The 12704-nt window shown below is 43.4% G+C and overlaps 1 protein-coding gene across 1 annotated transcript in view; it reads right to left on the bottom strand.

Moving 5' to 3' along the window:
* UNC13C (unc-13 homolog C) overlaps window positions 1-12704 on the bottom strand; it is a 692691-nt gene that overhangs the window by 56540 nt on the left and 623447 nt on the right. The window contains exon 30 of the mRNA XM_019504241.1: window positions 10185-10332. Coding sequence (XP_019359786.1) covers window positions 10185-10332 — 148 coding nt within the window. The remainder of the gene's footprint in view (window positions 1-10184; window positions 10333-12704) is intronic.

Here is a 12704-nt window from a genome sequence, read left to right as displayed (position 1 = left end):
TGTGATGTTATTAATGTTATGGGAGGCTGCCTTTTCGCCCCCTTGGACATGGTACCCCTGATGTATCCAAGCCTGTGCCCCGTCTTAGATGACTGTGCACTAAAGCCTTAGGGGCTACGTGTGGCTCCTACCACCCCGATACCATGCCCCAAGCCTCACAGATGTACCAGATATTGTCTAGTCAGCTTCTATCTGTGCCCTCGTGGGCACCCTTGCCTCTTCACGTATTTGCCCGCGACCTCACGGGCTCCCTGGGGGTCTCTCACCCTGGCCCAGGCCCTCATAGGCTCTCTGGCCACTTTCTCAATGGACCTGCGCCCTCACGGGCGCTCCCTGGCCTCTCTTTCCTCACAGTTGCCTGCGCTTCCCACAGACGTTCCCTGGCCTCTCTTGTGGCCGTGCCCACACTGGGGCCTGCTCTCGCAATTGGGGCCTTCCCTCACAATCCTGCCTGCGCTGGGGCCCTGTCTCACAATCAGGACTCAGGTGGCCATAGCCGTGCCTGGCCCCCCAAATTCCCCTCTTAGATCTTAAGCGAGCGCCCTCCCTGGGCTGCTCACCTGTGCGCCCTCCCTGGGGCTCCGCCTGCACTAGGGCCTTTCTCCGCGCTTGGGGCTCAGGTGGCCATAGCCGTACCTGGCCCCTAAATCCCCTCCTTGGGTCTACGACTCTTGTGGGGCTCAGGCGGCCTCAACCTTACCTGGCCCCCAATGCACTGTGCCCCTTCTCAGGGCTGGGGTCAGTGCCCCCTAAATGCTGTGCCCTCTCTGGCGCTGGGGTCCCCACACCACTGTGGAGCCCTTATGAGGCCTCCTCCAACCCCTATCAGCCTCACACGGTCCTCCAGTGTAATAACAAACAGCAAACTCAATAACACAAGCCAACCAGCTGTAACTCAAACTAAGCCTCCTGGCTAACATGTAATCTGTAAGCCACCTGGCTAATCATCATTCAAATCCCTACCAGGGCTTTCTCCACCCAGTCCTCAAACCAAAGCTGTTCAGGCCATCAAGCTTCTTTAGGCTGCATACTCCAGCAGAGCTCCTTCTCCCTTGGATGTTAGCAGGGAACTCCCCTTCTGGCCTCAGCCTGGCTTGTTTATATAGGCCAGGCCCTGCACCCTTCTGGTCAGCTGACCAAACTGTGGTTGCCCCGGCAACCGGCACCTGTACCTTTTCTAGGAGCAGGGCATGGAAGTGTCCTGCAACACACCTCCCCCCTTAAGTTCATAACTCACTAGGAGCGGGGCACGGAACTGTCCTGCAACATATATACAAAATATTGTGGTACCTAGACAGAGCTTAAAAGAAACAATTTTTTTCTTCAGTTCTCCAACATCGCTCCAGACTAATCACAGTACATTTGCAAAATTTCCCTCTAACATGGTGGGAATTAAAAAAATAAAAGCCAATTTCATGTTGCTTTCTGGTATGATAACATTTTTTTTTCTTAACTTTACATTCTCCATAAGGCCAAATTCTGACCTTACAAAAATGAAGACAACTTGTTTTTAAATGAATTTCCTGGCAACATGATCCCTTAAAAATGATGTTTCAAAATGTAGGAAGAACCACTGACTTGGGACTTTCTGAAAAAATGACAGCTTTCAGCCAGCATGCCAGAAACACAGCTTTTGTACTACTCTAACTAGTGTAACTATGTTGGTATAGCACAGGGGTGTCAAACTCACTTGGTGCCCCAGGCCAGATCCAGATCCAAATCCAGATCCAGATTGCGGTGTTCCTTGTAGGCCAGATTTAGCTCAGGATATGAGGGCTGTTGTAGTGGACATGGCAGTGGTGGCACAGGGACCAGAGGTGACAGGTCTTCAGGAGTGAGTTCAGGTGTGACAGTCGAGAGCCAACCTCACCACTGATGGCCAGCAGGGCCACAGGGCTCTGGATTTGGCAACAGGCCATGTTCCCCAACTTCCGGTGCCTGCTGGTAGCCCAGTGGGACAGATTGAGGGGTGTGGGCCATTTATTTGACACCCTTAGTTTAGGGGAGTGGTTTGTTGATACTGTGGAAGCTGTTACACCAGTATAAAGGTGCAACATACTGTAGCTCAGTGGAACTCAGCCTTCTGGCCATGTGGGATAGATGAGTGGCACAAGGCTGGTCCACAGGCCTGATCCAGTGTGGTTTGGCATCCAGAGTGTGATGTGGTGCACTGACCCAGCCATACGCACTGGATCCATCCATGACACAATCCCATGCACCATCTTGATCCTTTGTACTGGATCTGGCTGTGGAGCAACCCTGCATGCCAGTGCAGTTGGGCTTGTGAGGCCACATAATCTGGCCTGAAGGGCTCCCCATGGGTCCATAAATGTGGTTGCTGGAGAGAGGTGGCAGCATTAATTCCTGCAGTTCTGAAAGCCAGATAAATGAGCTCGATTTTGCCTGGGCTGAATCCTTGGGCTGGATTTTGCCCGTGGGCTGGAGATTGAGCTTCATTGGTGTAGTTTCCTACCCATCCCATATGAGAATTAAGCTATACTTGTACAAGCACTTTCCTGTCAGTACAACAGCAATGTGCATAGGGAATGTCAAAGCCCTTTAAAATGAAGAAAAAGGGAAGAAGAGGACTGACTGTATAGTCTTTGTAATTACAGTGACATTTAAACCAATTGTACTTATGAAACAACTGTTTGTGAGGATAGCTTTATGAGGGCCCTTATTTTGACAAATGACTATATGGCAGCAGCCTCTTTGCCCTTGTCTCCCTCACTTTGACTCTGCAAGGTCCCTAGAGGAAATGCTAGACATGCTATACTGTAACTGGAGAGAAGGAAAAAATCCTGGCGGCAGTCTTGGCTAGGCTCAATGCACTGTCTGTAACTCCCTGTCTCTAAAGTATTGGGTTGATCTAATGGTGAAATGCCATTGCTACACTTTATTTCTCCCAATAGAGAGACAATTTCACTGTCATCTGGTGTTCATTGCAAACAATGATAGCATTTGACTTACAAATAGGCAAAATGTAACTCCCAAAACTTCAAAGGCAGGGATATCTTTTGTTGTGGACAGTTATATTGATATTAAATTATATCAGTCACATCAGAACATTTTATAATGTTACATCTGCCTGCTCCTCTAGCTATATAAGTGGAGCAAAAGTGTTGTAACTTTAATTTTGCTTTATTCAGGATTAAAGTTACAGCCTTTTAGCTCATTTCTCTTACTCAGACTGCTACAGCAGTAGATAAACATAAGGGCCCCTCTACACATGCAGGCAAAGGCATGATGGGATCTAATGTGTGATCCACAAAATTGTGCCTCCTGCCATATGAACTGGGAGCTCCCAGGCTCTGAGGTGCACATGGACCTCCCCCAGCTGGGAGATCAGATCAGCTGATATGGCTCACAGACACAGTGGCCCCTGGCCACACTTTCAATTAATGGCATGATAAGAAGCAGCTGCAAAGTTATTACATATATTCTGTGGAATAACTTTGTGGTTCATTCTTCTTTTTATCTTACCATTAATTGATTGAATGTGTGACCAGGTGACCACTTAAGGTGTGATTAACTGATTAATCATGCCTTAAGTATAACTTGTAGATGGGGCCTAAGAGTAACCATAAGAGGTGGTATGCACCACCTTACATGCCCTTTCTTCATCCTGGAACTGCTGCACACATGAAAAGTCTTAGCATCTTAAGAATTTTGACTCAGAAGTCTAAAGCCTTGCATTCACCAGCCAGGAGATCTGTTGTAGCAAGATTGTAGAAATCAGGGTCTTAAAATATCTGAAGCAGGTAGAGGATGACCACGCATTACTATCAAGGATTGCAATTGACAGAGGGGAAGAGATATCTAGGATTTAGGGAAGCCTGAAACTTTCCTAATCTTGTATCTCTTCCATTGTCTTCAATTAATTCTGCATTAGGCTACTTAGGCTAGGGACAGACATTGCACATAAACTGGTTTAAGTGATCAGAAACTGGTTTAAGCCTGTAACAGAACAGATGTTCAGTGCACATAAACCAGTTTGAAAATAGCTGAAATTGGTTTGAGAGAAACCTGGTTGAATGTAGTATCAGACTTAATGATTTGGGTCAAACCAGTTTATACAATGTCTGTCCCAGACCCCTGGGTAGTTTAAGTTACATCAGAGTTCCTTAGCATCCCGGCACACTCTCTGGGCTTGGTGGAGCTCTCTGCTCCACAGCAGAGCTGGTCCCTCCCCTCTGCTCCCTGGCCAGAGCTCTGGCAGAGACTTGCAGTCACAGCAGGGTCTTCTGGCTTTCCCTTGCCCCTCTCTCCCTGCCCCCTCCCCACTCCTGCTTAAGCAGGGATACCTTCTCTCTGCCACAGCACGGACCATAGCCAGCATGTGATATGCTAGCTAATGCTGTGTAAGGCTCCAGCAGAGACTGTAGACACAGCAGAGTCTTCCTGGCTCCCCCCTGCCCTAACCCCCCCTTTCACTGTTCAAGCAGGAAATACCTCCCCCTCCATCTCCCATGGCATGGACCCCAGCCCCACAGACCTTAGGCATGTGATATGCTAGCTAATGCTAATGCTAATGCTAGTCTATCTCCAATTTCACTGGGGCAGGCAGACATAACACTGACTGCTTAGGGCTGTGTGGAGCTAATTGCCAGGTCAGATGGTAAACTGTTTAAGAATTTTGAATTAATGGAGAGAGGCCATTGTTTTGCTAACTAGGTGATAAAGACTGTTATCACTATCAGCTCCAGCTGGCTTGCTTGCTTGTCAGCTTGCTGCAGACAGTATGACGAAGAAGGGAGGGAGATTGAAAAGCTCCATATCATCAACAGATGCATGCACAGCACTGCACTCCCCTCCCCCCTCAACCTTTGCCTCAGAGTGCTAGGCCTGGGCTGGGGGTTGGTAACACTCCCGCCCCTTGAGCAGCCAGCAGGGAAAAGCCTGGGACTGTGCAGACAGACCTTCCTAATGAGAGAGTCCTGCCACCTGGCCACGCCCCCCTCAGCTTAGCTGGCTGCAGAAGGGAAGGGAGGGCTGCTCTAGTGCCCCCTGGCTTGTAGCCTGAGCCACTGCAGGCATGTGCCTGAATTTCCTCAGTCCAGAGAGAATGCCTTTCCAGTTTCTAACAAGTTCAGCCTAACCAGGTTAGACTAACCTGCAAGGATTGAATCAATTCAGGCTTAGGCTTTTTGACACTAAAATGTGGGGGGATGTGGGTACCCTATAAGGAAGGAATAGGCTGCAATCAGACCTAGACAGGTTACAGGAGTGGGCGGATGAGAATAGGATGGGATTCAACACCGACAAGTGCAACGTGATGCACCTGGGGAGGAACAACCAGCACCATACCTACAGGCTGGGGAACTCCCTTCTCATCAGTGCAGAGGCAGAAAAAGATCTTGGAGTAATCCTTGATGCCAAGATGAACATGGGCCAGCAGTGTGGTGATGCAATTAGGAAGGCCAGCCACACCTTGTCATGCATCCACAGATGCATCACAAGCAGATCCAAGGAGGTGATACTCCCCCTCTGTGTGGCACTGGTCAGGCCACAGCTGGAGTACTGCATCCAGTTCTGGGCGCCGCACTTCAAGAGGGATGTGGACAACATGGAGAGGGTCCAGAGGAGGGCCACCCACATGATCAGGGGGCAGCAGGGCAGGCCTACGAGGAGAGGCTCAGGGATCTGAACTTGTTCAGCCGCCACAAGAGAAGGCTGAGGTGGGATCTAGTGGCCTGTTACAAACTAGTCAGAGGGGATCAGCAGGCACTGGGGGCGTCCCTGTTCCCCCAAGCACTACCAGGAGTGACCAGGAATAACAATCACAAGCTGGCAGAGGGTAGATTTAGGCTAGATATCAGGAGGCGCTAATTCACGGTCAGGGCAGCTAGGATCTGGAACCAACTTCCAAGCGAAGTGGTGCTGGCTCCTACCCTGGGGGTCTTTAAGAGGAGGCTGGATGAACACCTTGCCAGGGTCATTTGACCGCAGTACTCTTTCCTGCCATGGCAGGGGGTCGGACTCGATGACCTGCTCAGGTCCCTTCTGACCCTACTAACTATGAAACTATGAATGTCTGTCCCTAGCCTTAGTGAATTGCTGCTTGAGCAGTTTATATGCCTGGAACCATTTGGTGAATAAACTTTAGAATAAGTCCCAATAAAGAAGAAATGAGATAATATTGTGAACTGCTTGATATTAATTGGCAGGTGAAAATGAAGACAGAATGAGATATCTCATTATTGACTACTAGGTAGCATTAAAATCTGTGTCTAGGCTCATTTCAACTCTGAGCTGCTTCTCACCTCTATTAACTTAGAATGCACAAGCAACTCAAGTTTGTCTTTGGGAATCTTAAACAGAATTTGTGTGTGCAATAAAGCAAGTTAGGTTTATAATTTTTTTCTCTATTTGTCATTCTAGGCAGAATGCACTCGTTAGATATGTAGCTATTTGGAAAACATAGATAATTGTACAAATTCTTCAATATATTCTACAAAATCAGATCTTGAAAAAGTCTCTTGTGCATTCTTACTATGATGTATTTTTAGTTGTGAAAGCCTTTGAAGAACCAGAAATGTTGATAAATTTATATCTTCTCTGCTGAAATTCTATCAGGAATATCTTTGCAAAACATTAGACTTAGGAACATAGGAAGAGGAAGAGTGAGTTTCAAAAAGACCAATTGTTTTAATTCAATTCAATATAATTTGTGTTATTAAATTTAAAAGTACATGCTAGCTCATTTACTAGTAAAAAAAATAAATCAATACTTAAAAAAACCCCTCCATTGTTCTCACAATTTGTTTATGCATTTAAGTCACGAGACCATCATGAGGTCGTAAGATGTTGAGGCCAGTTTTCTTAGTGCTCATCCCCAATTGTTGCATTTGTGCTACTCTAAGTGTGTGTGTAAATGTAGGACTACAAGACCCTAGGCACCTCTTAATGAAAGTCAGGCCCTTCAGCTTTGTGGCTTGGAAATTATAAATAATCTCAATTTAATAAGTACAGCCCATCCTATTTTCATTGCCTAAGGTATAATGAAAATGTGCATAAGAAAAACAGAATGTACTCTAGAATGAGTAAGTAATTAATCATCCTCTGCCTAAATCTATACTGTTATCTTGTTTAAGGAAAAAATCTATTTCTTACAAGTTAGAGTTTTATAGCATTTCTCTCTTCTAATACATGAATTGTTAATGAAGACAATTCATCCAATATAGGAGCTGCTTGGAAAATCACTTCTAACAATGACTCTCAAGAGCAAGCAACAACATTTATCTTCCAAGCCAGCTCTTTAAATTGTAAGTATCATATTTACTTCAAAGATAAAAGTGATTGTCTATCAGGTTAACTGTTCAAACTAAAACTTTTCAACTAAACTGTTCAACTAAAACTTTCTCACAAGATAGAGAAAGATTATCATAAATCAGCAAATTGAGTAGAAACTCAAAGATGGTAAGTAATGGACAGGACCATTTTTGTAAATACTCCTTATGGTTGGTGCAATCTTGTGCAGACTGGTATTATGCAAAAGTTAGCAATGTTCTATATGAAGACTTGCTTAGTATGGAGTTTAATGCACTTTTTCCTGCATAGAGAACAGTTCCTGAGGAAATATTATACTCTATAATAACAAGCAGTAACTGCCTTTGAAAGCAACAGGGATTAATGTGAAAGTTTCTTGGGCTTTGTGGAGCCATTTGACTGCTTGAAAATATCTTTGTGAATGCTTGTACTCTTCAGTGCATAGCATGACCCATTAAACAGAAAGCGTCCAGTTTTTATTGATGCACTTAGACTATACACCATGAGCAATGTAAAACAAAATGATAGAGCATTTTAAGTGGCCTTAGTATATTAGCACTTAGTGTTCTCTGCTTTAAATTATTTTTAAGAGCCTGTCAACCTCTGAAGGTTTACTGTACAGATATTTAAAAAGGATCTAACTTCAACATTGTCGTTTAAAAATCATCACATTGGAAACTAAAAATGTTTTTCAGTATGAAAGATTCTCAGAAACCATAGGTGATGGAAACAACAGAAAAACCTAAAAAGAAAGAGAGCACTAAGCATCACCTTGCTCCCATTTAAGCCACCTGCACAGTCTTCTCAATTTTAAGCCAAACATAGGAAGGACCTCCACCCACAGTGTTTACCTTTAGATATGAAACTTGCCAGATTGCAGTACTTTTGTTGAGACCTACTGGTAAAAAGCATAGATTTATTTTAAAAAGAAACATGATTTGGTACCTTCTGGTACATTATTGACTATAGTCAGTCTGACCTCAATACCAGAAAAGACTATGAAGCAGGGAGTCAAAACGTCTGTTTGTAAGCACCTTGAAGAAAATGTGGTAATTAGGAACAACCAGCATGGAGTCATCAAAATTAAGCTATGTCTGATCAACTTGATCCTTTTACGTCTATGGCAAAGTGATAGACTACATGGACAGGTACGTCAGACTACAAAGGCTGGGGTTTTCCAGGGAACAACCAGGTTTTCCAGGGATCTGTCCTGGACTGGTGTTGTTTACTATCTTCATTAATGTTTTGGAGGATTGGATTGAGTGTGCACTTAGCAAAGTTGCGGATGACACAAAGTTGGTTTGGGTTAAGTTGAGCTGCAGACGCTCTGGAGAGTAGAGCTAAGATTCAGAATGACCTTGTTGAAAACCAGTCAGTTGAAATTCAGTCAGGGGAGTCCTGCATTTGGGATGGAATAGTTGCATGCACAAGTACAGACTGGGGAAGGACTGGGGAAGGGTACTTCAGAAAAGGACCCAGAGGTCACAATGAACCATAAACTGAATATAAGCCAACAGCATGCTCTTTCTGCAAGAAAAGACCAAGAGCATACTGGGTTGTATTAATAGAAACATCAGTCACAAGTCAAGGAAGTGATTCTCCTGCCCTGTTTGGCACTGAGAGAGAAATTTGTGCACAAGAAAGATGTGGACAACTTGGAGTTCATTGGAGTACCAAAAACGATTAGAGGCCTGGGAAATATGACTTATGAGGACAGGCTAAAATAACTAAGAATATTTGCTTTAGAGAAAAGAAGACTGAGATGGGGTTTGCCAACAATTTTCAAATACCTGAAAGGCAATTATAAAGAGGATGGAGACAAATTTTTCTCTGTGGCTGTGAGGGAGAGGACTAGAAGCAAGATTAGAAGCAGATTGCAGTCGAGGAAATTTAGGATGGAGATTAGGAAGAGCTTTCTCAGTATGATGCTGGGTAAGCCAAGATGCTATTCAGGGAGTCTGTGGAATCTCCATCCTTAGATGTTTTCAAGAGCAGGTTAGATAAGTACTCGACTGGGATGGTTTAGTCATGGATGATCCTGCCTTGAATGGGGGGCTGGACTAGATGACCTCATGAAGTCCCTCCCAACCCTGCTTTTCAATGATTCCATGAATGCCTTTCTGTTCTATTGGGACACAAATAATCATTGGCCATAACAAGTCAGGGCTCAGGTCAGTAGAAGAAAATTGGCATATTTTTGTCATGATGTGAAATCAATGTTTTGTCCAAGAGCACTATTTTCTACAGTTTGTTGTTTTGAGTGTCAAAAGAAGAAAGTATGGAGCATATATTTATGGTAGATATTTACAAATAGTAATTGATAATTTTGGAAATATTTATAGCTGCTGAAATGTATTGAATTTTATTTTCCATAGTTATGGTATCATACATTGTATTATGAAACTGAGGTCATTTTGTTGAGTAAGGGCTTCCAACATGAGTGAAAACTGGTACATTTTAATGGTAATGAAAGGTTGTACATTCTAAATCAACCTGTTCAGTTTGTATGCATTACTGTAGGTCGAGATGTTTACTGATGGTATATCAAGTTAGTAGCATTAACTTCAACTCAGTTGTGTTGATTCATACCAGCAGAGGAACTGGTCCATAGTATATCATCATACACTTAGGCCTGTACCATCCCTTTGCATTGCCTGCATATGCAAATATAAGTGTACAACAGAATATATTACTGCTATTCACTTAGGTTTGTTAGTTCTTGTTAAGATTGTTATTAATGCTGCATTGGATTTTATTGACAAAGAGGAAGAACATTTTTTAGACTAAGTAAACGTGATGTCTTCAGTTCCATAATCATTAGAACCTGAAGATGTTTTAACAGTTATAACTGGCATATTTACATCTTTAAAATGCTCTTTGATGCATTTACAGCCCCACTTTTTCAAGTTACTTACTTTGAGAAGTCTGAGTGTCTATAAATTTCTTTATCAAGGCATCGGTAGTTTGCGTGTAAAGGTTAAGAGCATATCTCAGGGATTGTAGGTCTGGGCTCTTCTCCAAGAAGTTCTTCTTCAGTCCATTTCCTCCAGCATGAAAGTATTGCTAAAAAGAAAAATACAGATGAAGCATTTGTAAATTATTTGATAACATCATCACCTAAGAGCTGAAATTCCTATGAAGATATAAAAAACAAAACTGACATTGCAGTGGTTAGTGTTATAATTACAGCATTTCCTATAATTTGTACTGTTCACATTATAGGGATTAATTTCCCAAGACAAAACTAATTTTAAGATTTGAGGGAGAAACTAGAGACAAAATAGGCTCTACACTGCAAGTACAGAAACAACACCCTTTGGGGAAAGAGGAGAGGAAATTTGCCTTGTGCTTTGTGAAAGTGTTTGTGGTTTTGCTCTATTAAGACACTGTTCAGTAGAAACATACAATTTGTTGTGGTATCACATACAGTGACAAACTTAGAAGAAGAATGCTCTGTGTTTCAATGACGGCTTAGATTGCTTTATATTTGCCCGTGTTTTAAAATGTATTTCTAGTCTAGGAAGTGACTGAAAATTTAAGAGGCTACATTTGAATGTAATGTGGGCTATTCAGGGAAGAAAGAGTGACATCCCGATGCTGGCCACATCAGAACTACCCAGTTTTACATGAGATGCAGAAGGAAAAGATTAAGATGAGAACACAGCCACAGCACTAACACTCCCCTCCAAGTGAAGTGAGTAACCTGCATCCCACAACAGTAGGAATTAAGGGTATAACCAGACATAACCAAATGATGCAGGTCATCTATGGCAGGATGTGTTTTGGTACAGCTGATCCACTTCACTAAGTTAAAACATATCACCCACTGTCCCACCCATTGATTGTGCAGGACAACAGGTCATATGTTCCCCTCTGGCACAGGCATGCCTGGAGAGTCCCTGGGGCACTTCTCTGTAAGTGCAGAAAGCCATCATTTGCAGAGATGTGCACCAGAGATTCTCTGAGGTGTGTTTCTGTAAGCAGGGAGCCCCAGCTTTCCCTGTTTATAGAGAACAACCTTGGAGATTCTGGAGCATGTCTCTGTAAGCGGAGAAAGCACAGCAGACACTCCTGGGGCTTGAGAGGCCCAATCCTGTGCGGGAATTCCTCTGGTACGCAGGGATTTGGCTTCTCAGGCTCTTGAGCACCTGCCCAACTTTTGGGGCCACAAATTTGGGCATGTGAAGTGTGACAAATTTTACAGATATCTATTTGCTTTCCCTCTGTGCTGCCACAAAATTGTGGAGGCATAAAGGCAATGTCTGTTTGTACCCTAACTTACCATCACTTCTGGAGCTACAGGGAAGGAATAGTGACTGTTAGATGCTCCTCCTGGAACTGTAAATTTACTTGCCACTGCATATGCTGAGTTGTGCAGAGAGACTCATCTAAATTCTTTTTATTCCATATGAAAAGTATGGATTACAAATCAGCAAAAACATGATTCCCCCTAATTGCCTGCCTTATTTTAAATCCAAAGGTAGTTCAATTCTCCTATCCTATCACCAGTAATGAATATCATATCAAACAATTCCATATGCTGAGGCTTAAGATCAATGGAAAATTAGCTTTTTCTATGTAATGAGCCATCAAATTCCTTTTCACAACAAGCTGTTATTTACAACTATATGTGAAAGTCCCAGGTAGGGCTGGATGGGGTTGTTACTCAGGAGCTTTTCTTTCTGCAATCAAACTAAAGTGGAAGGGTCAAGGTATTGAGATTAGAGGACAAACTGTAGTTCACCCATCATTCCCTCCTAGCATAAACAGGAGAATGCAGCGACTCCTGTCACAGCTCCTGTTGTGGCGAAATACCCTGAAATTCTAGCAGCAATAGCAGGAGGGGCAAAATGGTTTTCAGTACTGGACTTGGCTAATGCGTTTTTGCCATTCCCTTGGCACAAGAATGCAGGTATAAATTTGGATTCACATTCAGGGGACAACAGTATTGTTTTACTTGAGTACCCAAGGATGTCACAATGCCCCAGCAATATGCCACACATATGTGGTATGGATGTGGGACAAACTTTCTTCCAATAGTCAAAGTTGCATGTTGTCATATGTAGATGACATACTGATACATGGAAGTGATAAACAGTAAGTAGAAAAGTAACAAGGGAAGTATTGAAGATAACTGAGAAAACAAGATTCGAGGTTAATAGAGTTAAGGTACAGTTGGTAGTCAAGGAGATGAAATACCTAGGAGTTACGTTGGGGCAGGATGGGAGAATTCCACATAGGCAGCAGGAAGAGCTGATAGGCAAATTGCCAGCTCCAACAGACTTAACATCCCTGCAGGCACTGTTGGGAACACTGAATTCCTCATGGGTCATTATTCCTATGTTCGCTAAGAAAAGTCAACATTTTGTTAAACTGCTGAAAAAAGGGTTTCCCAAGACAAAACTAATTTTAAGATTTGAGGGAGAAACTAGAGA

The sequence above is a fragment of the Gavialis gangeticus genome, unplaced genomic scaffold (genome assembly GCF_001723915.1).
Source record: "Gavialis gangeticus isolate Ggan-Ray unplaced genomic scaffold, GavGan_comp1, whole genome shotgun sequence".
Lineage (NCBI taxonomy): Eukaryota > Metazoa > Chordata > Crocodylia > Gavialidae > Gavialis > Gavialis gangeticus.
The sequence above is the reverse complement of the archived record's forward strand: the minus strand, read 5'-3'. Positions and strand labels throughout refer to the sequence as shown.